The 22,868-nt window shown below is 41.3% G+C and overlaps 1 protein-coding gene across 3 annotated transcripts in view; it reads left to right on the top strand.

Annotated features, from left to right (window-relative positions):
- The window catches only part of DYNC2H1 (dynein cytoplasmic 2 heavy chain 1), a 166,216-nt gene that overhangs the window by 50,152 nt on the left and 93,196 nt on the right, over window positions 1-22,868 (top strand). For 2 of the 3 annotated variants that reach the window (XM_081197607.1, XM_081197606.1), the window contains 18 exons: window positions 799-1,058; window positions 1,885-2,131; window positions 3,231-3,382; window positions 5,023-5,167; window positions 5,963-6,065; window positions 7,075-7,242; window positions 7,354-7,484; window positions 9,579-9,827; window positions 10,650-10,758; window positions 11,513-11,626; window positions 11,978-12,120; window positions 12,882-12,960; window positions 14,727-14,881; window positions 15,026-15,163; window positions 16,432-16,545; window positions 17,870-18,030; window positions 19,035-19,158; window positions 19,751-19,872. In XM_081197607.1, coding sequence (XP_081053733.1) covers window positions 799-1,058; window positions 1,885-2,131; window positions 3,231-3,382; window positions 5,023-5,167; window positions 5,963-6,065; window positions 7,075-7,242; window positions 7,354-7,484; window positions 9,579-9,827; window positions 10,650-10,758; window positions 11,513-11,626; window positions 11,978-12,120; window positions 12,882-12,960; window positions 14,727-14,881; window positions 15,026-15,163; window positions 16,432-16,545; window positions 17,870-18,030; window positions 19,035-19,158; window positions 19,751-19,872 — 2,714 coding nt within the window. The remainder of the gene's footprint in view (window positions 1-798; window positions 1,059-1,884; window positions 2,132-3,230; window positions 3,383-5,022; window positions 5,168-5,962; window positions 6,066-7,074; window positions 7,243-7,353; window positions 7,485-9,578; window positions 9,828-10,649; window positions 10,759-11,512; window positions 11,627-11,977; window positions 12,121-12,881; window positions 12,961-14,726; window positions 14,882-15,025; window positions 15,164-16,431; window positions 16,546-17,869; window positions 18,031-19,034; window positions 19,159-19,750; window positions 19,873-22,868) is intronic. The other variant, XM_081197608.1, reaches the window with a different exon arrangement.

Genomic DNA, 22,868 nt, shown 5'->3' with positions numbered 1-22,868 from the left:
CAAACAACGTGATGAGGAAAAATGTATAGTGATTTCTAGATAGCATATGAAGATAAAGCATTGTACAAGTTTTGCATGTCTCAGTACAAAAAGATTAGTACACTCTTTTTTGAAGCTAAGCTTTTTATTGTTGGCTCTCAGGCAGAAGCAAGAGAACTTATATAGAGGGTTTGGACAGAAGAACAGCGGTGAAGTCATTTTAGCCACATCACTGCGAATATTTATTGTTGAAAGTCACATTGAATTTTTTTAAAAGAAAAAAAAAAGAAAGGAGACTAATTAAAGTCTAAAAAATAATAATGAAATAATACCCTGAGTAGCAGAAACTTATGTTACATGTGGTGGAGAATGAAGAGTCGGTGTTTTGGATCCAGACTAAGTCATGCTTTAGTCCCATTGATTTCAATAGGACTAAAATGTGGCTACCAATCTAGATCTAACTCTCTAGAATCATTAGAAGGGAACATGCTTTTTATGTTCTGAGCATGAACTGACATGTTCAAACTTGGGAGATAATTTTCTAGATGAAAAGAGGATACAGTTATTTTCTGTATCTAAGTTTCTATATCCAGACATATGGTCTAGATATAGAATGTTTTGGTTTTTAACTGTTTTTACTGATAATTTTATTGTTTTATTCACTTTGTAAACTGCTTTGAGGTTTTATTTCAATCAAGTGTTAAATAAAATCTGGCAAAATAAATAAATAGATGTGTTTGTGAAGGATGTGTTTTATAGCAATTAAGTTTGGTATTTTTAGGAGTACATTTAACAATGTTTTAATATAATTTTTGAAAGGTGTTTGCTTGGGCACGTGAGTCTCCACCGAATCCCAACAAACCACTGGACACCTATTATGATCCAGATACTGAACGCCTAATGTCATACCAATTGAAAAAGCCTGAAAACCTGACTGCTGATGATTTCAGCAATGTCCAGACTCTTCCAGTCATTCAAACGCCTGATATGCAAAGAGGCTTGGATTACTTTAAACCTTGGCTAGGCTTTCATTGTAAGCAGCCATTTCTTCTTGTTGGGCCTGAAGGATGTGGAAAAGGGTACGGATTTTCATTTTCATACTAACTGTGATATCAATGCAGGCCTACTAATACTTAAAATGATGTTGATGGCAGTATTACTTGAAAATCACATGTTCTCTGATGGATCTGTTCCGCTACTCCAGGCATGTGGATTTCCTCCTTCTGTTTCTTTATACCATGACATCACTGCCCTGTGTTCCATGCCTTCTGAATTGCAGGTTAACTAAGAATATTTCTAAAATATAATGTGCAGGTTGCTGTGGGTTTCCCATTCATGTCAGGCTGTCGCATGGTGTCAGGGATGCTCCCCAGCCAAAGGAATGCAGACGGCAGATAGTTAACTCTTCATTGTCAAAGAGAACACCTACAGTCATTTTTATGGCTCTGAATACCTATGCACACCAATCTAGCGCCTAGGCAACTATTCCCAGGTCCTAGGCTATATGTTGCTTCTGCAAGCCTAGTGCTTATCCTCACATTTAAGGAACCAACTCTAGCTGAGCTAGAGGGAGTCCGAAGTGGTTGGAGCTTTGCCTTGACGGTGAGTTGTGGGTGGGATTTGGAGTGAGCTAGCGAAATAAGAGCTTCCAAATGAAGTGCTGTGCAAGAACAGTCAACCTCACAAATAAATGAAAATTCAAAGAAGCCTGAAGGATTAGAGCAATTTTAAAGTTTATCTTACTAACTGTGCTGTAATGAATACTCATGTGAAAACCATGTACTTGTCCAAGGTTAATGTTCTGCTTTCTAGTTGTTGCATGTTCATTTCACATGGCTAAGACAGACTTTAGATGTTTCCCCCCAGTGTGCTGTATTTGCATCTTTTCATTTCCCCCCCACCCAGAATGCTGCTTCGTTATGCCTTTTCCCAGCTTCGGTCCACTCAAATTGCCACAGTTCACTGCAGCGCACAGACTACATCTCGACATCTGCTCCAAAAATTAAGCCAGACATGCTTGGTGATCAGCACCAATACTGGGCGCGTATACAGGCCAAAGGATTGTGAAAGACTGGTTTTATACTTAAAGGATATCAATTTGCCCAAACCGGATAAATGGGGGACGAGCACACTTGTGGCTTTCCTGCAGCAGGTGAATAGAATTTGGTTTAAATGTTGCTTTCAGAATTCTAGTATAGGAAGGAACTTCACACTTCCTGTTCTGCTTTGAGTCACATTTGATGTTTTCACGAAATTGCATTATAATATCTGGTATAATATTTGTTTCTTGAAAATCCTTGTGTATTTTTTAAAAAGCATGTTTCTCTGAATACATTTGTGTGCCTGTCAGTAGAAGACTTATTGTTCAGGAGGGTGAGCTTCTGGGTGCGCTGCATGGCTATCTATTCATTTATTACCGTCTCAGGTCGTAATTCTGACATTAGTCCTTTCCCCAAATAGGAAATTACGCAGTCCATTAAACATGGGTGCAGAATAAAATTTGCAGCTTGACAAGAGTAAGCAAGACAAGTTATGATGCACAATGTTTGGTTTAAATAACAAGTTCAGGAGTGTTTGTAGTGCAGCATTTTGGTTCAATTATTGTGGAAAACAGGTCACATGTAAGAAAACCTACATTTATATGCACATCTTGTGTCGTGAGACATCAGGCAGCTCCACTATGGCAATTGGGGCATCCAATGACCTTGAGTCGGGACTCTCCTGGCAACCCACTTGGTCCCTTCCCAGCATCTATATCAGTGCCTCCCAGGTTGCTGGGCTCCTGTCCAGGATCCAGTTCACAATCAACCCATTCTTCCCTGTTTAGATATCTCTATGGGGCTCCTAACATCAGTAGTGATTTGGGCAGTGTCTTCAGCTAACAGTGGGCTTGCTGTAGCATTCCCAACTTACAAGATCATGTCTTCCCTCTTTTCCCAGTGACTAGTTCTCCCCAAAGTGCCTTCCATTTTGAGTGTTACCGACCTCTTGTGCACCTTCATATACTGTAGAAATTTCATACATTCAGAATTAATGAATTAAGGAAATTTATGTGTTTTCCATAGTAGATTTTGTTTACATAATTCAGCATTTCTCCTTGAAATGTGTGCATACATACATTTCGCATAGAGTTAACCTTTATTAGACCACATAGTCATAGTTACTGCTATTCAGTAAGCCTATTACAAATATTAAACATTTTTTTCTGCTTATTGTATGTGTCTGTTCTGTAAATTTTATCTTATCCCAAGGTGCTGACTTATCAGGGATTTTACGATGAAAATCTTGAATGGGTGGGCTTAGAAAACATCCAAATTGTGGCTTCCATGTCTGCTGGGGGAACACTGGGAAAGCATAAACTTACTTCCAGGTTTACTTCTATTGTTCGTCTGTGTGCAATTGAGTAAGTATCTTCTTGATAATTCTTAATATTTCCATATATTAGACTAACTGAATTTATGAACTCTTCTTATTCCTCTACACATCTATGTTCTCTAAATTATAGCTTAACATACATTATCCTCAGAAAAGTAGTATGCTTATTGTCAGGGCCTGGACTTAAGGGGGAAAGATTGAGGAGGAATGGTAGAGGTTGACCCCCCTTCTCCTGGAGCTTCCAGAGGAGAGGAATTAAAGCAGTGGTTTGAGGAAGGTCACAGCTCAGAGACAGGCGAACAGAAGAGTTGAGAGGTGTTGGGAGAAGGGAGCGGGGAGACAGAGCAGCCAGCTGATGTTATCACTGGAGAGAATTTCTGACCCCCCTTCTCCCAGAACTTAGCATTCATTGAGGGTGCAAGAGCGTAGGACTCAGAGACAATTAGCCCCTGGCGGCCACCGTAAGGGGAAGTGCTGTTGGTAGGAAGGGAGGTGGGAGGAGCAATGCTATTAATGGGAGGCAGACTGCATTCTTTGTCTCTTGCCGTGATGGTTGAATAAACTCATTAGTAAGAACTGTGTTCTTCTCTGCTCCTTGCGGCCACCGGGGAAGGGAGAGAATTCCCCGGAGTCTTGACACTTATGGAGAATAGAATTTTTATTTATACGTTCTCTTTAGACATTTGGGGTGAACATGTCCACTCTTTAATGAAGGGAGCAGGCAGTGTTGCACATGCAAGCCTCTGCTGGCTCAATTTCATACCTTGCCTCTCAGCATGGAAAGTATGAAGGGAGATTCTAAGAATGTTTGGGTGCACACATGTAGAATCCTCCCTGTTATCTTAAAGTCATATGATCTTAAACTTGGATACCATCCATATTAAGGTAAAGGGACCCCTGACCATTAGGTCCAGTCGTGGACGACTCTGGGGTTGAGGCACTCATCTCGCTTTACTGGCCGAGGGAGCCGGTGTGCAGCTTCTGGGTCACGTGGCCAGAATGATTGAGCCGCTTCTGGCGAACCAGAGCAGTTTATCTTCCCGCCGGAGCGGTACCTATTTATCTACTTGCACTTTGACATGCTTTCGAACTGCTAGGTTGGCAGGAGCAGGGACCGAGCAACAGGAGCTCACCCCGTTGAGGGATTCGAACCACCGACCTTCTGATCGGCAAGCCCTAGGCTATGTGGTTTAACCCACAGTGCCACCCACGTCCCTTCCATATTAAGGTAGTCCTGCATTAATCTAATTGAAAGCATAGCTAATGCAGTCTGGTTCTGACTCATCTTTTGGTTACTGGATGAAAAATAGTACAGGCAGCAACCATTTTATGCTTATCCAACTGATGTGAGACTTCAGATATACAGGTCCTTTTGGTCCCGGAAGAGGGCATAACGGGGGCAGGGCGGGCTTATACACACTCCACTAATGTACACGGGGTCCAGGAACGGAACTTTGTGCAAAATGCTCACTGTATGTAATGATCTTATAAATTAACATTTTTAACCAGTTACTGGAAAAATCTTTTGGATGAAGATCTTCAAAGAAGCCAAACTTCATTTCATTTTTGGTCTGTTCAGCCCATACTGATGGTTATAGTTCTAAATAAACAATACAAAGTGATTTAAAATAACTGTGAAAATGTGATACTTATAATTCCAATTTCTAGTTATCCAGAAAGAGATCAGCTGCAAACAATTTATAGTGCATATTTAGAACCTGTTCTACACAAGAACCTAAAGAATCATCCTGCTTGGGGATCTTTGCCGAAAATCCATCAGTTGGCAGGATCTATGGTTCAAGTATATGAGCAGGTACAAATGATTTAATTTGGATTCTAATGAAACGGTATAAACTTTGGTGTAGAATTTATGTCTCCTGTATTAAGAGTTTCTACATCCTGGTGAAATAGCAAAATACCTAGTGGCGCAAATGAGTCTGTTCAATTGTGTCTCCCATTCGATGTTTCCTCTGTGCTGTTTCTGTATGTATACCAGATTCACTTTTATCCAAGTTTTAATGATTTTAAACTTTGTATCTGAAGAAGTGTGCATGCACACGAAAGCTCATACCAAGAACTAACTTAGTTGGTCTTTAAGGTGCTACTGGAAGGAATTTTTTTATTTTGACTATGGCAGACCAACACGGCTACCTATCTGTAATTTAAACTTTGTAGTCATATTTATAATGGTGAATATTTGAATGCCCCAGTGTCTTTTAGAACAATGCAACTGCACTGCGTACAATACATCTGGAAGCAAGATTCATAGAATCATAGAGTTGGAAGGGACTATGAGGGTCATTTTGGCCAACTCCCTGCAATGTGGGGCTCAAACCCTCGACCTTGAGATTAAGAGTTATATCCTGAATATTGTTATTTTGTTTATTCACTAATGAAACAATTCTGTAGTCCTGTGCACACTTACTTGAGAGCAAATCCTGTTGAATTTGGTAGGAAGTAAACTTGTGCACAATTGTGCTTCTAGGCATGTAAATGTATATACATATATTTTGTAGAAAAATTGTAGGAAATTACGATAATATATTGTTGAAAACAAGTGTTAGTCTTGTAGTAAAAGAGGTAGTTTTGACATCATTTATATTTCCAGATTCGAGCAAAATTCACAGTAGATGACCATAGCCACTATCTATTCACACCATGCATTCTTACTCAGTGGGTTCTAGGATTGTTCAGATATGATTTAGCAGGAGGTGAGTAACTCTGACTTACTCTCTATGACTAAGCACCTAGTTAAGTTTTTGCTGGAGTTGAAGTTGCCAAGCTGCTTCTTAATCTCTGCAGACTGTTCTGATGCATATGCTGCTTCAGGTTCAATACTATTGTCAGTATGTCTGGCAAAGATAATAAATGCAAACAGTATAAAAGGTTGTAAACATTGTGGTCAGTATGGTGACATGCATATGTGGTGACCATGTCCTGTTGTATCCAAGTTTTGGAACCTGCCATTTGCAGAAATGGCAAACATTACACAGCAAACTATGCCACGCCAGAAGTAGCACTTTTAACCATTTGAGAGGAGCAAAATGAGAAATTAATATCTAAGGAACCAATAGGATTTACTTTGTTCATTTATTGCAGGGTGATAACCAAAATACGGAAAACTGCAGAACTTTTGACATTGAATTCTTGGTACAGCGAGTTGTGGCAATTAGCCCTGGCAGAAAGATTGATACATCAGTTTAAATAAGCAAAAGGCAAAGCTTTTATTTTAAAGATAGAGAGACAGATAGATAAATAGATATTATTTTATCTCAATTACAAGTCAGGGACATATGCAGCAACATCTACTGAAGTCTTTCCTCGCATTATGAAAAAGAGACAGTATGAGCTGTAATATTATGATGTAGCATACATCTTTTATTTGTCACATCATTTTGCTGTCTTACTTGCTGCTAAGATGAGGAGCACTTATACTTAGACAGCTATCCTGCCAATGACCTAAATGAAAATTCCTGTTAAGTGCCATTGTATTGTTTTTGTTTAATGCTTATGAAGACCCTGGTTTTACCATGTACTTTTGAAATTAGAATAGTTTTGAAGCCTTCATTTTCATTCTTGATTTTTATTTCCCCCTTTGCTTCTTGATGGTCTCCTTCTGGTATGTAACCTATATTGCTGCATTAATTTTGACTTTCTGTTGAAATGCAGAATTTCAGAGGTTGAACTCTATAATGTATATTATTAATTTATACTTCATAGGGTCATCAACACACACGGTAGATACTGTTTTGGAAATTGTTGCTTATGAAGCCCGCCGTCTCTTTCGTGACAAAATTGTTGGATCCAAGGAACTTCATGTATTTGATAATATTTTGATGAAAGTTTTTCAAGGAGATTGGGGTTCAGATATTTTGGACAACATGGCAGGTAAAATAAAATAAAATGGTTGGTTTTGTTTTCATGTTTCCAATATTTATTGCATTGAAATAAAATTTATATAAAATATAATATGACCCCACCTTCATTATATTTTCGCAGATAGTTTCTATGTAACATGGGGAGCTCGTCATGAACTAGGAACCACTATGGCCCCAGGACAAACATTGCCATCCCATGGAAGGCCACTTGGCAAACTTAACTCAGCAGACCTAAAAGATGTCATCAAAAAGGTATATCAAAACAGATCAAGATATTTATATACAGTGGTGCCTCGCAAGCGAATTTTTTGTCTTGCGAAGCACGGTGTCGGAAAAGTTTTGGAAAAGCTTCAAAAATCACCAAAAACCTCAAAAAAGGCTACCACACCGCGTTCTATGAGTTGCTCCTCGAAGTCAAGTTGCAACTGTATTAACGGTGTTAAGAAAAAGGAAACAAACTTGCAAGACGTTTTCGTCTTGCGAAGCAAGTCCATAGGGATATTCGTCTTGCGAAGCAGCACAAAAACCGCAAAGCCCTTTCGTCTAGCGAGTTTTTTGTCTTGCAAGGCATTCGTCTTGCGGGGCACCACTGTATATGTATTTCAGAAATTCATATGGGACTGAATACTAACTTGTACAGACAGACTTTCCCTCACTCAATGCGACTTCCCCTTCTCTCTTCCTTTTTGTAGCACCCTCACTACCCCAACATTTGCTCTGAAGAGTCCCCCAACTGCTGTAAAAACACACAGTGCTGCTTATTCTATAAACAGTTGCTAAAGGTAGCATCTTATACAGCTAAGGTTGTCCCTCATAAACTTACTTGTAGGACTTACTTCTGTGTAAATATGCATAGGATCAAGCAAACTTTTCATCAGGGGGCCAGTCCACTGTCCCTCAGACCTTGTGGGGGACCGGACTATATTTTGAAAAATATAAATACCCTGCAAGCTGGTCCCACAGCTGCCTCCGGACCTGGAGGAGGAACGTACTCTGCACGTGCTCAGGAGCGCGTCTTGGCGCCATCTGCTCACTGGCTTTGTTGACGAGCAGCAGCTGCTCCATCGGCTTGTCCCCATGGAGTTCCCAGGTAGTGTGCACCACGCACTGTGGCCCGTCATCTGAGGCCAGGTTGGCGGACAGGCTGTGCATGCAGATCGCTGGGGAGGCGGCACGCAGCTCACCCTCCAGCTGCTCCAGCGTGGCCGCCGAGCGTGCCACCACCAGCAGCGCTGAGCCGGGTGCCAGGTGCGGGGCCAGCAGGCGCACCAAACTCTGGCTGAAGCCCCGCGCCGCACCTGTCACAATGCCCATGGCGCGGCCCAGACTTCTTGTGGTAAATTTTTGTCTCCTGCTGTATGTGAATAATATACCATAGTATTAGGTGTCTTATACACTTAGCCAAGAGAGGGTTGACCAAAAGCTTCCTGAAGAGTGTGAATCTTTCCCTGCCTTTAGGAATCTGGAGGAACACAACCTACTTGGTGGTGTCCAAATGCCCACTCAATAGCACCTTTCAGATAAGACTAATGGTCCCATTTGAGGTGATGTAATGTACTACTAATGGTGATGTTTCGTCTGTGATAGCGGTTTCATATCTTCTTGCTGCTTATTGAGTGATGAACAGGTGTGAATCAATGAATCACCTGTTCTTCTATTCCTAATCAGGGAGATCTAGACACGTCTTTGGTATTATAATAACAACATAGAAGCCATTTGTATAGCTGGCAAGATAATTTCACAGCAGGCCACCAGATTTCATCACTCACCCAAACTTTCCAGCTGTACAAATATTTTCCCCCAATACAAATTGAGGTGAGAAGCCTATGAATGAATTAAGCAACTTCTATCCTCTGGAATAGGGATGCAGGTGGCATGTGGGTTAAACCACAGAGCCTAGGGCTTGCCGATCAGAAGGTTGGTGGTTCGAATCCCCGCAACGGGGTGAGCTCCCATTGCTCTGTCCCTGCTCCTGCCAACCTAGCAGTTCGAAAGCACGTCAAAGTGCAAGTAGATAAATAGGTAAGGTAAACGGCATTTCTGTGCGCTGCTCTGCTTCACCAGAAAACGGCTTAGTCATGCTGGCCACATGACCCGGAAGCTGTACGCTGGCTCCCTCGACCAGTAAAGTGTGATGAGCGCCACAACCCCAAAGTCGTCCCTGACTGGACCTAACAGTCAGGGGTCCCTTTAACTTTATCCTCTAGAATATAAGTGGATTTTTATAATTCTACATTTTGGCTAGTATATCTCAAGAACAAACCAGTATTATGTCTCTGCTGTTGCATATCATTATATTTAATGGTTGCATTTACATTTGTTTACTTATTACTTCTTTCTCTTCAGGGCATTATTCACTATGGGCGTGACAACCACGAAATAGAAATTTTGCTGTTCCCAGAAGTCCTTGATTATGTATCTAGAATCGACAGAGTACTGAGTTTTCCTGGAGGGTCGCTTCTGTTAGCAGGCCAAAGTGGAGTGGGCCGTCGAACTGTTACTTCATTGGTTAGTCACATGCATGGAGCTGTTCTCATTACACCCAAAATTTCCAGAGGCTATGAAATGAAGCAGTTTAAAAATGATTTGAAACATGTAAGTTACAATATATATATTTTATGTTATTCAAGCTTACTTCTCAAAAAACTTAAATAAAGGAAAATCACTATTGAAAGATTCCATATCGGACAATCTGTTGTCTATAGGAATTGAAACATTATGCTATGTGCTATTTATACGTGCCAAGCTGAACTGGATGGTGCTATATATACCTTCTTAAATTATTTTAAAGTGGTCTTTATAAATGAGTAGAAATTCAGGGATTTTCAGTTTCTTTTGTTTATCCATTAGCTGCTTTAGTTTGGACAAGATTTCTGGATTAATACCATTCACCTTTTAAAAGTGTTATCTGGCCCTCCCATACTTTTGTGTTTTGTTTCTTTCTTTCCTCAATCTTGTCTGTTATATTTTGAGGTGTATATCTGACTATGAGAAGGAGAGTATCATTAGAAATATATCAACGGTCTCAGTAACTTCACATCATAAACTATTTTTTTCTTTAAAATATTTTGAATTATTTAATTATTTTATAACTTGTCAAATAAACCTTTGTTGATTTGTGATGTTAAACACAGTAAATAAACCAAAAACTGCAGTAAAATAGTTGAGACCAGGCACCTCTCACTGCATTTAGCCTCAAATCAGGTGCTTATAGCTTATGTGTTGAAATATTATGTGGCTTGCTGCATTTGTTTATACCATGAAAATATAGATCCTATGTAATCCTAGGTTGAAGTGTGAAACAGATCTTATTTTGAGAACTTTAGTTTCATTATTTCAGATAATTTATTAGTGATGTTTCAATTCTACAGGCAGGTTGATATATCTTCCCATAAACAATCTATTCCATTGTTCCAGGTGATGCAGCTTGCAGGAATTGAAGCTCAACATGTTGTGTTGTTGCTTGAGGACTATCAGTTTGTCCAATCCACATTTCTTGAGATGATCAACAGCTTACTATCGTCAGGTGAGATTAAAATAAGAGGTCAGTGGCCTACAATAGGGCCTGATGTGATGGCGGCTGCAAATTTCAATAGGCACTGAATTCTAGTTGTGTCTTGTAAAGTACAATGGCCTTCAAACATATCACTTGTCAATAGTTCAGTGTTACAATAATTGATCTACAGTATGTGATTTCCCCCAGCCCTGGCTTGTGTTCTCTTCTTCCTCCTCACGTTTTTTGGAAGCTTTTGCTTCCATTGTGGATTAACTGCTGTTTGTATTGTTGCCTGAAGCAATATGGACTGTGGTTACTCTTAAGTTAAGAACTAGCCAGAATCTCAAACAACTTTGAACTAAGATTTAAGATCTTGGCTTGTTCCAGAAGCTGGTTGTCATGGTTTCCTGGTAACTGTGGCTGGGAAACCATGGTCAATTGGACATTTCCTGGCATCATCGTGGCTTACAAAAGAGAAGGATTAAGGAGCCTGTATCCTAAAGCAAAAGGCTAGTTAGGATTTCTTAAGGAAATAGTAAATTAATTGTTTATTTTATAGTGATATGGAAGAGTATTGGCTTTTCCTGTACAAATTTTTAAAATTTCAGCTAAAAAAGGAGAAAAATATACGACTATTGTATTTTCCTTTATCTGGTTTTATGTTCGAATTAAAATATTTTCAAGTAAAGAAATTATAAAACATTTATTTAATTGTTCACAAAATGGAATGCTGAAAATGATTTTAGTAATTTTAGATTTTTAAAAAAACCTGTTCCTGAAATAGGTGAGGTTCCTGGCTTGTACACAATAGAGGAATTAGAGCCACTCCTGTCTCCTCTGAAAGATCAAGCATCACAAGATGGATTTACAGGACCAGTTTTTAACTATTTCACTTACAGTAAGTGAATCACAGTATGTATGTATTTGTGTATGTATGTATGTGAGTCATTACAAAGGAATCTGGGGAGAAACATGGCAATTTTACAAGTATATATGATAAAAATGATCTATTACTAAAATTTGATATGCATTAGGTTATACAAGCACATAATAATTGCTGTCCTACTGGATACTTTTTCAAAACAGAATCCATGTAGCCCAGAGGTGGGTTCCAAATCTTGTTTGTCTCCAGCTTGTGGCTGTGATGTAAAGGAAGCAAGCAGGTGCACAGCCCCTAATATCATATAAAATGTTATGTAAAGTGTTAAGCCCATGTTTATGATTTACAAATACACTGTATACATTTTAGGAATTCAACAGAACCTTCATGTTGTATTGATTATGGATTCTACTAATCTGAACTTCACAATAAATTGTGAAAGTAATCCTGCCCTTCATAAGAAATGTCAGGTCCTCTGGATGGAGAGTTGGTCTGAAAACAGTATGAAAAAGGTAAGCACAGAGAGAAATACTGAAGTTCCATTCAGCGTATTTAATGCCCTCTAGGATTAATTTCTGTTGCTCATGTACCTCGGGTTACAGACGCTTCAGTTTACAGACACTTCAGGTTACAGACTCCACTAACCCAGAAATAGTACCTCGGGTTAAGAACTTTGCTTCAGGATGAGAACAGAAATCGCACAGTGGCGGCACGGCGGCAGCGGGAGGCCCCATTAGCTAAAGTGGTACCTCAGGTTAAGAACAGTTTCAGGGTAAGAACGGATCTCCGGAACAAAGTAACTTCTTAACCCGAGGTACTCAACAAAGTTGCGTAATTTTATTTAATTACTGAAGTAGAGGGATAGCAGTTATTGTGAATGACAGGCTAGGAGTGAGCAAGAGGACTACTATTCTATGTAGATGTAGTCTTTATTTCATCCTAAATGGTTCAAGACTCGTTTCACTCATCATCCTTTTACCCACAACTATGAATGCCTACACCTACTTCTTCATTTCGGCATCTGCTTCTAAGGCGTGGAAGCAGTGTAACCTCGAGATACAGCACAATTACTCTAAGTGTCCCAGCCTTAATAAGCCTTTTCCTTGTGCTCAGCTCCATTTTCTTAGAACTAACCACTCGAGGAGCATCCAGGATTCTTTCTTAAGCTTGGAATGGGTGGCACCCATGCAATGATAGTTTCTTGGTAAATATCTACTTGCAATAAAAATATCCAGTGATACTATTTGTTTTTATCTTAAACTTCATGTTTTAGATACCTGAAATGTTGTTTATTGAATCAGATGAAAAAGAAAAAACTAAAACTTCAAAGGAACGCAGAAAGAAGAATTCTGGTGAGATCTTTGCTTATTAAGCAGTTAGAGTAACTTTCAAAATTGTTGTGTAAGTAACAAGAAATATTGAAGACATTTAGACATTAAATTATGATCCATTGTATACAAAATTAGTAGATAATTTGATTTTATCAACCTTGAGTAGAATTTCAGTAGGAAAAGTGACCTGCAGAGATAATGTATATGCAGAAGATACATAATAAACACAATTCTAGTCAAGATGGGTAGTACTAGAAACTAAAACCAGCAGCTTTAAATTTACTCTAATACTTTTAAAAGAAAATGCCTGGGATGACAGTTTCTTCTCCCATGGATGATGAAGATCCTCAAGTGGAATCTAGTTCAACCTAGTGTCTGAAGGCAAGAAACACAGATAGTTTGAGGAAGTAGCTCTCTTATGTTTCAGTTTGTTTCCTGCCTTTGTCCAGAGTAGATCCTATGAGTCTATTCAGCTACATCCTACTCAGAGTTGACCAACTGAAATTAATCAATGTTAATCATCCCCACTTCTACTGTGGAAGGTCATGTGGATCCAGAAATGGCCTCCACAGTCACTTAGGGACTTAATGTTAAGACAGTGTTCATGGAAGACAAACTTACTCGGCTACGAATGATCGTCAAAGAAGATGAAGCCTGCAACTTTCCACTTCAAAGCTGATACCTTCAACTGAGCAAATATCTCACACTCCTGCCAAGTGCTGCTGAATCCCCCACATATACAAACTTTTGTTAGAGAAATGGACAATAGACGAATCATGTTGTAGACCCTTTGGCTTTGCACTGTTTCTAACCACCCACTTGCGGCTGGGTCTTTCTCTAAACAGAATCCAGATGGGGCATAGGCTGCTCAAGACCTGGCCCAAGCACTTACTGCAGTTTCATCCATTGTTCCAAATTACACCAGCAATCGGATACAGTCGTACCTTGGAAGCCAAATGGAATCGGTTCCAGAAGTCTTTTTGACTTCCAAGGTGTGGCTTCCGATTGGCTGCAGGAGCTTCCTGCAGCCAATTGGAAGGCCTACCGGATGTTTGGCTTCCAAAAGAATGTTCTCAAACCGGAACACTCACTCCTGGGTTTGCGGTGTTCAGGAGCCAAAACGTTTGACGGCTAAGGCGTTTGTCAACCAAGGTACGACTGTACTAACATTTGTTTGCTATCAGTGTCCATTGCCATATAGGTCTCAGGCAGGGCTGAGGTTGCTCATGTACACTATACAGCAGCTTGTTGAAAAGAAGCCTGGGCCTACTGGGGGGTGGGATTACTCTCCTCAATTGATTGGCAGATGAGAGGCATATGGAGGAACAGCTCTGATGACACAGAGGATGTAATATACCTCACTCAACCCAGGCTATTTGAGTCCCCTCAAGGTTCTTTTGAGGAGGATTGCCCAAGGTTTTCTTTCTTGCCTTGTCAAGCTGTTGACTGCATTACCACTCCATACCCCTCAGGCTTTTCAGGTTAAACACAGACATTTTGAAAGACGTAAAAGGCATTGTTGTGTTATTTGTCTGTAACTTGACTTAGCTCCTGAGGGGAGAGGAGAGCCACCTACTTCCTCAAAACTACTGTGTGTTCTGCCTTTGAGCACCAGGTGGAACTCATTCCCGCTTGAGAGCTTCAAATCATCGAAGGAGAAACACCTTTTAGATGAGAACAACAGTTCCTTTTCTGCCATGCTTCAGATAATTTGGTTTTTTGTTATAGTTGTGTTTGTATATTCTTTGCCGACATATAAATGCTGATTTTCTAAACATGTTTCATAGGTGATTCTGAGTTCCTTAGGTCATTTTTGATGATCCACGACTCATGTAAACCCTACGGAGCTACGCCCAGAAGATACTTGACTTTCCTTCATATGTATCGTGCCATCCATAATGGCAAAAGAGCAGAGCTGATAAAAAGGCAAAGCCATTTGCAGGTATATAAGACATAGGTTACTTTGGATTTACATTATCTTTCCAAAACAATGTGTTTGTCTTGGATTTTTTCCCTCCAAATAAGGTGTTTTTGTATATTTCTTACTAGCTAAATGACATTTATTCACTCTCCACTTGTCAATTAGGCTGGAGTAGCTAAACTGAACGAAGCAAAAGCTCTTGTTGATGAATTGAACAGGAAAGCTGAAGAACAAAGTATATTGCTGAAAATGAAGCAAGGTGAAGCTGATGCTGCGCTCCAAGAAATTACTGTTTCTATGCAGGTAATGTGTATAAACATAAAGTTGCAAATGCATTACAGGAAGGTTGAGAATGGAGACTGTCCAGTTGATAGCATGCTGGTAAAGATGCTCAAAAAGATTAAATGAAGTAATCAACAAGGCATAGAAAGGTGGAGAAAAAGAGTGCAGTTAGTAAAGAAAGGTGAATTCTCTGGAGAGAGGGGAGCAGCCCCTTCAGTGCTTTTAAATGAGCCTTGAAAACCTATTTATTCCGAGCTGCTTTTAATGATGGTGCTGTTTTGAATTTTTTAAAGGGTTATATTGCTGGTTTTAAACATGTAGATTGTAAATTACTCCCTTTAATTTCATAAGAGTACTCTGCTGCTTTTTGCAGTGTTTTAACTGCTGGTTTAATTTTCTTGTATATTTGACAAGTGGTTAATGCAAGCTGCATTGAGAGTGCTTTCCTTCTAAAAACAGCAGTGGACATGTGCCAGGGGTGGCATTGCTCACTTAACCTCCCGACAGATGAGCTACTGCTCTTATCAGGAAGGGAAAGGGTGGGGAGGGTGCAAACACACTGGCAAGAGCGCCAGATTGGCTTCACAGATGTGTACGTACTGCAGTGACCTACCTGCCTGCCCTCTTCCTCCCAGTAAGTTGTTGAGAAGTCGTTCTACCGTGATGTCCACTACGGTTGAAAAGAGTGCATGGAAATCTGGAAATAAATAAAAATAAAGATAAGGTGGTAGGAAGAGAATAGCATGAAGCAAAAACTGATAAGAGATTTCTGCAGAAGCCACCATTGGCAGAGAAAAACGGCAAAATTTCTTGCCATTGTCAACATTGCAAGATTTAACATGTTGGATCTAATATAAAATTGTTCTTAGGGCTGTAGGACTTCTGAATATTAGATCTGTTATCTTGAAATATATGAGGTTTTATATTTTGATTTTATTCTGTGAACTCCCCTGAGACCTCCAGGTATAGGGTGGTATATAAATTCAATCAATCAGTCAATCAATCAATCAATCAGTATATATATTTATAAGGAGAGAGAGAGAGCAACCTAACTGTGGGTGACTGCTGCTGTGCTATAATAAGGGATAGGTTGAGTCTTAAGGCCAGGGGAAGCAGGGCTTTTATCTGATCCTGTGAGCCTCTGCATCAATGCACCAGACTGATCTGTGCACTAGTACAAAATCACCATAAAGGGTAAAAGTCCTCATGTTGCGGTGCAGTATTCAAACCCAAGAAATGGGGGGACCCCATGTTCTTAGCTCCTGTGGATAATACCTATTTTCTTATAGGATGCAAGTGAACAGAAATCAGAAATGGAGAAAATAAAACAAAAAATAGCGCAAGAAGTTGTAAAAATCGAAGAAAGAAAAACGATAATTGAGGATGAACTGAGAGAGGTTCAGGTAATAACAATGGAACTTTATTGGCTTTAGATCCTGGTTTATAAAACACAAAGAACATAATGGAGCTTCGTGGAGCTTTTATTTGTGCTCCATTATTTTCTTGATGTGCAATCAAGAATGAGTTATGTATATTTTAAGGGGACAAGTACTGAAAAAGACATGCTTGAGTGCATAATGGCTTTGAATGTTGGCTAGAGTAAAAACAAAAGGATGTGAGCATCTCCATTTATTTTCATGTTAGCTTCTTAAAGCTAACTTTGGTCCCCGTAGAGATAATCTCCATGGCATGGCTGGATAGGCCATTAAATTAATGGGAATAGGATTATTTTCTTTCTGACGGAGCAGCAAGACTTGGAGTGATTGGAGGGGCAGGAAGTTAGGAAGAGATGAGTATTGGGGTAAGAAGCCTCTCTCAGGCTAGTATCATGTTGCTTCTTATCACTTTTTGAGGGCGTCTCTGCTGTCATGTGACATGCTCTCAGTTCTCGGCCTGGAAGGTACATAGCTGTGGCTCCTCACTGACTCCTTACTTCTCCTTTCCATTATCTTTTCTTCTTCATCTTTGCTTTCTCTTAGCAGTCTCCTTATTTTCTAGTGTTCTGGTCCCAGTCTAGTTCTTTCCCTTTTTGGTACTTTTTATGGCCCTTCAGCTATATTGTGGAACTATGCAAATTCTGGCCCCAGCATGAACCAACAGCTTCACGCCCAACAAGGAGTGAAGAAACTAGCCACGTTTATGGCAGTGAAATGAGGAACGGAAAGAGCACACTTAATAAGCAAGGGACCAAGGGGTGGGGTTGGGAGCATAGCAGAATGTGGAAAGGTTGTTAGTGGTCACGGTGGGAAAATTGGACAGGAGAGGGAGTACAGTGGTACCTCAGGTTACATACGCTTCAGGTTACAGACATTTCAGGTTACAGACTCCGCTAACCCAGAAATAGCACCTCGGGTTAAGAACTTTGCTTCAGGATGAGAACAGAAATTGTGCTCTGGCGGTGCGGCAGCAGCGGGAGGCCCCATTAGCTAAAGTGGTACCTCAGGTTAAGAACAGTTTCAGGTTAAGAATGGACCTCCGGAGCAAATTAAGTACTTAACCCGAGGTACCACTGTATTGCTTATTATTGCACCCTCTGCCCAATCCCCTCTCATCCATTTTTCATAAATAGTGACCATAAGACCTAAATTAATATTTCCCACTTATTGCCACCTGCTTTTAATTAAGCTTTGAGATTATTGAGACATTGTAGCTGCGGTTAAAAAGGTGAAGTTAAAGTTTTGTTAAAACTAATCAACTTTGGTAACTTGCTTATTTTTCTTGTTTTAGCCGCTGGTTAATGAAGCTAAGCTAGCTGTTGGAAATATCAAACCAGAATCTCTGTCAGAAATCCGCTCCCTGCGTATGCCACCGGACATAATTAGAGATATACTAGAGGGTGTCTTACGGTTGATGGGCATCTTTGATACATCGTGGGTGAGCATGAAGAGGTAAATTGAAGATTTTATTTATTTATTTCATTTTATGTAGTCTGCCTCTCAGGACAGAAATCCTTCCAAGGTTGCTTACAAGTGACGTCAACAAATACATATTAATAAAATCACAATAAAAATATTGAAACCCAAGGGAGTTGGGCATGTTTAGCCTGGAGAAGAGGAGGTTAAGGGGTGATATGATAGCCATGTTCAAATATATAAAAGGATGTCACATAGAGGAGGGAGAAAGGTTGTTTTCTGCTGCTCCAGAGAAGCGGACACGGAGCAATGGATCCAAACTACAAGAAAGAAGATTCCACCTAAACATTAGGAAGAACTTCCTGACAGTAAGAGCTGTTCGACAGTGGAATTTGCTGCCAAGGAGTGTGGTGGAGTCTCCTACTTTGGAGGTCTTTAAGCAGAGGCTTGACAACCATATGTCAGGAGTGCTCTGATGGTGTTTCCTGCTTGGCAGGGGGTTGGACTCGATGGCCCTTGTGGTCTCTTCCAACTCTATGATTCTATGATTCTATTCTAAGTCATCAGGATTGGGAATAGTCCAGATCAAGCAGAATCTGATCCCTTAGCGGATGGTGTTTCAGGGTGGTAGCATTTTGCTGACCTCCCAGCTGCTGCTTATGGGGACAGAGGGGTTGGGGAAGTCAGTCCAATGCAAACGCATTGGCAGGAGTGCTAGACTGGCCCTGCTGGTGCATTTGCACCACACTTACCTCCCTGCCGCCTCTCCCCCCAGGAAGCAGCAGTGATTAGATATTGGGAGACCAGGTAAGTGCCGTCATGCTGTCTGCTGCTGTTCTGACACCTTGCTTGCTTGCCTACCTCTCCTAGGAATAAAATCCAGGGGCGGGGGGAAACTATTATTAAGAAAAACAACTTGGTTGTATATCTTTTCCAAAGATTATGTATTTTATTCTGAATACCAAAGAAAGACCATAGCGATACCTGTTATGAAGTGCCCATTTCTGCCTTTGTATTCAGTCATTTAATATATTTTGCAGTTTTCTTGCCAAAAGAGGCGTGAGGGAAGATATTGCAACCTTTGATGCTCGAAATATTCCAAAGGAAATCCGTGAGAGTGTGGAAGAACTTCTAGCTAAAAATAAGGGCTCTTTTGATCCAAAGGTAATTTCTTTGTGAACTTAACAATTTTATGAAAGTGTGCTTTTCAAACTGCTTATTTGCTGCTTCTACTTCAAATTGCAATCCTATGCACACTTCCCTGAGAGTAAATTCCATTTAACTAAGCAACACTTACTTCACAGAAGACACACATAAAATTACTCTGTACTGTTATGCTTGACTACTCAATTTTCAATTTGTTTTTAAATATATTGTAACACAGTTTGAAGCTGTAAACATTTTTGTGGTTTAGTACATTGAAAGGCAGAATAAAGAGCTAGTAAAAAAGAACTATAAAATGAAATAATAAATACTGATTAAATGAATTACATTTTGGAATCACTCATCATCCAACGTTACAGAAATGGTGGGAAAGGGGAAAACTTTATTTATTTTTATACATTGAAATGACAGTGCTGCTTTGTAAGTTAATCATGTTATTGGTTTAATGCAGGATACAATTTCCAGTGATTCTGTATTGCTTATTTTATGTGTGGGGATGGAAGCACTATATTTACAGTATAGAAGTGTATTTAAACAGTTAAAATGGATGCATGCCTTCTCACGATAATATGAGTATGTTTCAATATTTCAGAATGCTAAAAGGGCCAGTACTGCAGCGGCACCCTTAGCTGCATGGGTTAAAGCCAATGTTCAATATTCTTATGTCCTGGAACGAATTCAACCTCTGGAAACTGAACAGGCAGGTCTTGAAGCGTAAGTAGAAGAAGAAGAGTTTTGGATTTGATATCCCGCTTTATCACTACCCTAAGGAGTCTCAAAGCGGCTAACATTCTCCTTTCCCTTCCTCCCCCACAACAAACACTCTGTGAGGTGAGTGGGGCTGAGAGACTTCAGAGAAGTGTGACTGGCCCAAGGTCACCCAGCAGCTGCATATGGAGGAGCGTGAAGCGAACCCGGTTCACCAGATTACGAGTCTACCGCTCTTAACCACTACACCACACTGGCTCTGATGCACATTTTTAACAGTATTTTTTACAGTAAATTTTTTACATTTTTTTACATTTTTTACAGTAATGCACATTTTTTTACAGTTGCTTTTAATTCCTCGACAGTAATATGAAAGTAATATGAAACCAATGTTTGGGTTCCTGAAGTGAAGACCACGGCCACAGTTCTCTTTCCCTGGTCCTCCTGCTGCGTTAACCTGGGATCAAGGCATGGTTTAGTTTTACATTTGAAGCATGGGGCTACTCTGATGGAAGAAGAGTTTGACTCAAGTCTGAAAAATAAATTCAGCATCCCTATGAAATACCGTATTTTTCGCCCTATAAGACGCACTTTTTCCCCTCCAAAAATGAAGGGGAAATGTGGGTGCGTCTTATGGGGCGAATGCAGGCTTTCGCTGAAGCCTGGAGAGCGAGAGCGGTAGGTGCGCACCGACCCCTCTCGCTCTCCAGGCTTCGCGGACCTCTCCTCAAGCAGCGGGAACGTTCCCACTGCTTGGGGAGAGTTGCCGGCATCCCGAAGCCTGCAAGCGCTGATCCCAGCACGTGCAGGCTTCGCGGATCTCTCCCCAAGCAGCGGGAACGTTCCCACTGCTTGGGGAGAGTTGCAGGCATCCCAAAGCCTGCAAGCGCTGATCCCAGCACGCGCAGGCTTCGCGGATCTCTCCCCAAGCAGCGGGAACGTTCCCACTGCTTGGGGAGAGTTGCAGGCATCCCGAAGCCTGCCCGCGCTGATCCCAGCACGTGCAGGCTTCGCGGATCTCTCCCCAAGCAGCGGGAACGTTCCCACTGCTTGGGGAGAGTTGCAGGCATCCCGAAGCCTGCAAGCGCTGATCCCAGCACGTGCAGGCTTCGCGGATCTCTCCCCAAGCAGCGGGAACGTTCCCACTGCTTGGGGAGAGTTGCAGGCATCCCGAAGCCTGCAAGCGCTGATCCCAGCACGTGCAGGCTTCGCGGATCTCTCCTCAAGCAGCGGGAACCACCGCTGGGCTCCCACGGCTTGCAGAGAGCTGCCTGTTTGGGGGCTGGGGTCGGGGGAAGCTCGGGCTGCCCCAGCCCCGCGCCTGGGGGGGAAATAATTTTTTCCCTTTATTTCCCCCCAAAAAAACTAGGTGCGTCTTATGGGCCGGAGCGTCTTATGGGGCGCAAAATACGGTACAGTTTGGAATCAAACATTCTTTTTGCACTGGTTGTTGTCTACTCTTGGTCTATACCAACAGTTGTTGGCACTAGGAAAATATTTCGTTAACGTATTAATCCAATTAGATATAATAGGTATTTCATTAGGCCAAGGCTGCAATTCTGTGCATACTGCAAGTGTCATTCTGAGATTTACTTTCAAGTAAGCTTGCATTGTGTCATGGGCCCATTAGATCTATTGTGATCTGGCATGGTTTGAGATCCCTAGATAAGAAAGGAGAAGAAGTGGATTGGAGGCTAGTTGGTTGGGAGATGTCTTCTCCTAAAGCAGCCTTTCTCAATGATGTCGTTGAACTACAACTCCCATCACCCCTAGCTAGCAAGGCCAGAGCTCAGGGATGATGGGAGTTGTAGTCCAACAACATCTGGGGACCCACAGGTTGAGAACCACTGTGACCTAAAGCCTTTGCCCAGTCTTATGCTAATTCTTTCTTAATTTGGGAGACTAGTCCTGCCATGGCCTTGGTCTCACCTTCTTTGCCTGCATCTTTCTGGCCAACCACCTGTTAGCTTCACTGGGGGGTTTTGCTGCCATGTTGAGATCTCTCAGGCCTGGTATTGCCACCGAGGTAGAGACTGATGCAGGTGGAGAAAACCAGGACTTGAGGGTTCCTTCTTTGCGAGGACTTCCGGTCGGTGCCAGCGCTTAATGGCGGTCCTACCTCCGAGCTCCGGAGAAGGACTGCTCCGCAAGTTCGGGTCTTGCCCGCTACGGCGAGCGGGGGACCCCTAAAATCTCAGGCGCTGAAGCCTGAGAACAAGGAGATTCGGTGGGCACCTTTGCGCCCCCCGGTACTGTGAAAGAGCCTTTTTAAAGGCTCCGGAGCGGCATCGGGAGTGAGCGCGGTGCTGAGAGTCGCTACCCAGCCTGCGGAGTGAAGCCGCGTCGCCATAAGCGGAGAGCGCCGATTCCTTCCTGAAAAGAAAATTTGGACTGAATTCCCGTGAGTAAGAGCAGAAAAGAATTGGGACCCTTTAAAGTTTAAAAATTGGGCTGAAAGCGGGGAGGTTAAAATCAAGGAAGTCTGCCTCCCCCCGACTGCATGAAAGTGAAAGCAACGGAACTTTAAATCTGCATCCGTTAAAACTTTGTTTTTATTTAATTAAACCGGACATTTGGACCTTAGATCTCCCCTCTAGCTAGCAGGGCAGAGGGGAGGTGAAAGAGACTTTGATAACTGCATGAACGATCTAGAAGGAAAATCCTCCGCTGCCTCAGTCATTTAAGAGCATGAAACGGTCTGCCTTTTAGGACAATAGGACACTGAACTGACTTTCTCCTGTAAAAGTTACACTGAGATACAAAGTCTATATATTGTTTGGCTACAGTACATCAGACTAAGATGAAACAGTATCTATTGGAAAACAGTGGCAATCTGTAGCTATAAGCTCCCAGCTATATTTGTTTTAACTGTGTCAATTTCTCTACATCTTTGGATATTCTCCTTTGTCTCTGTATTTGGACATCTCAATTTTGGCCATTTTGATTTGCTCCCCCTAGAGGGTAAGGTAAAGGTTGGCACGGCCTAAGACAGTGGAATTTTC

This window comes from Podarcis bocagei (assembly GCF_964188305.1).
Source record: "Podarcis bocagei genome assembly, chromosome: 6".
NCBI lineage: Eukaryota > Metazoa > Chordata > Lepidosauria > Squamata > Lacertidae > Podarcis > Podarcis bocagei.
The sequence above is the reverse complement of the archived record's forward strand: the minus strand, read 5'-3'. Positions and strand labels throughout refer to the sequence as shown.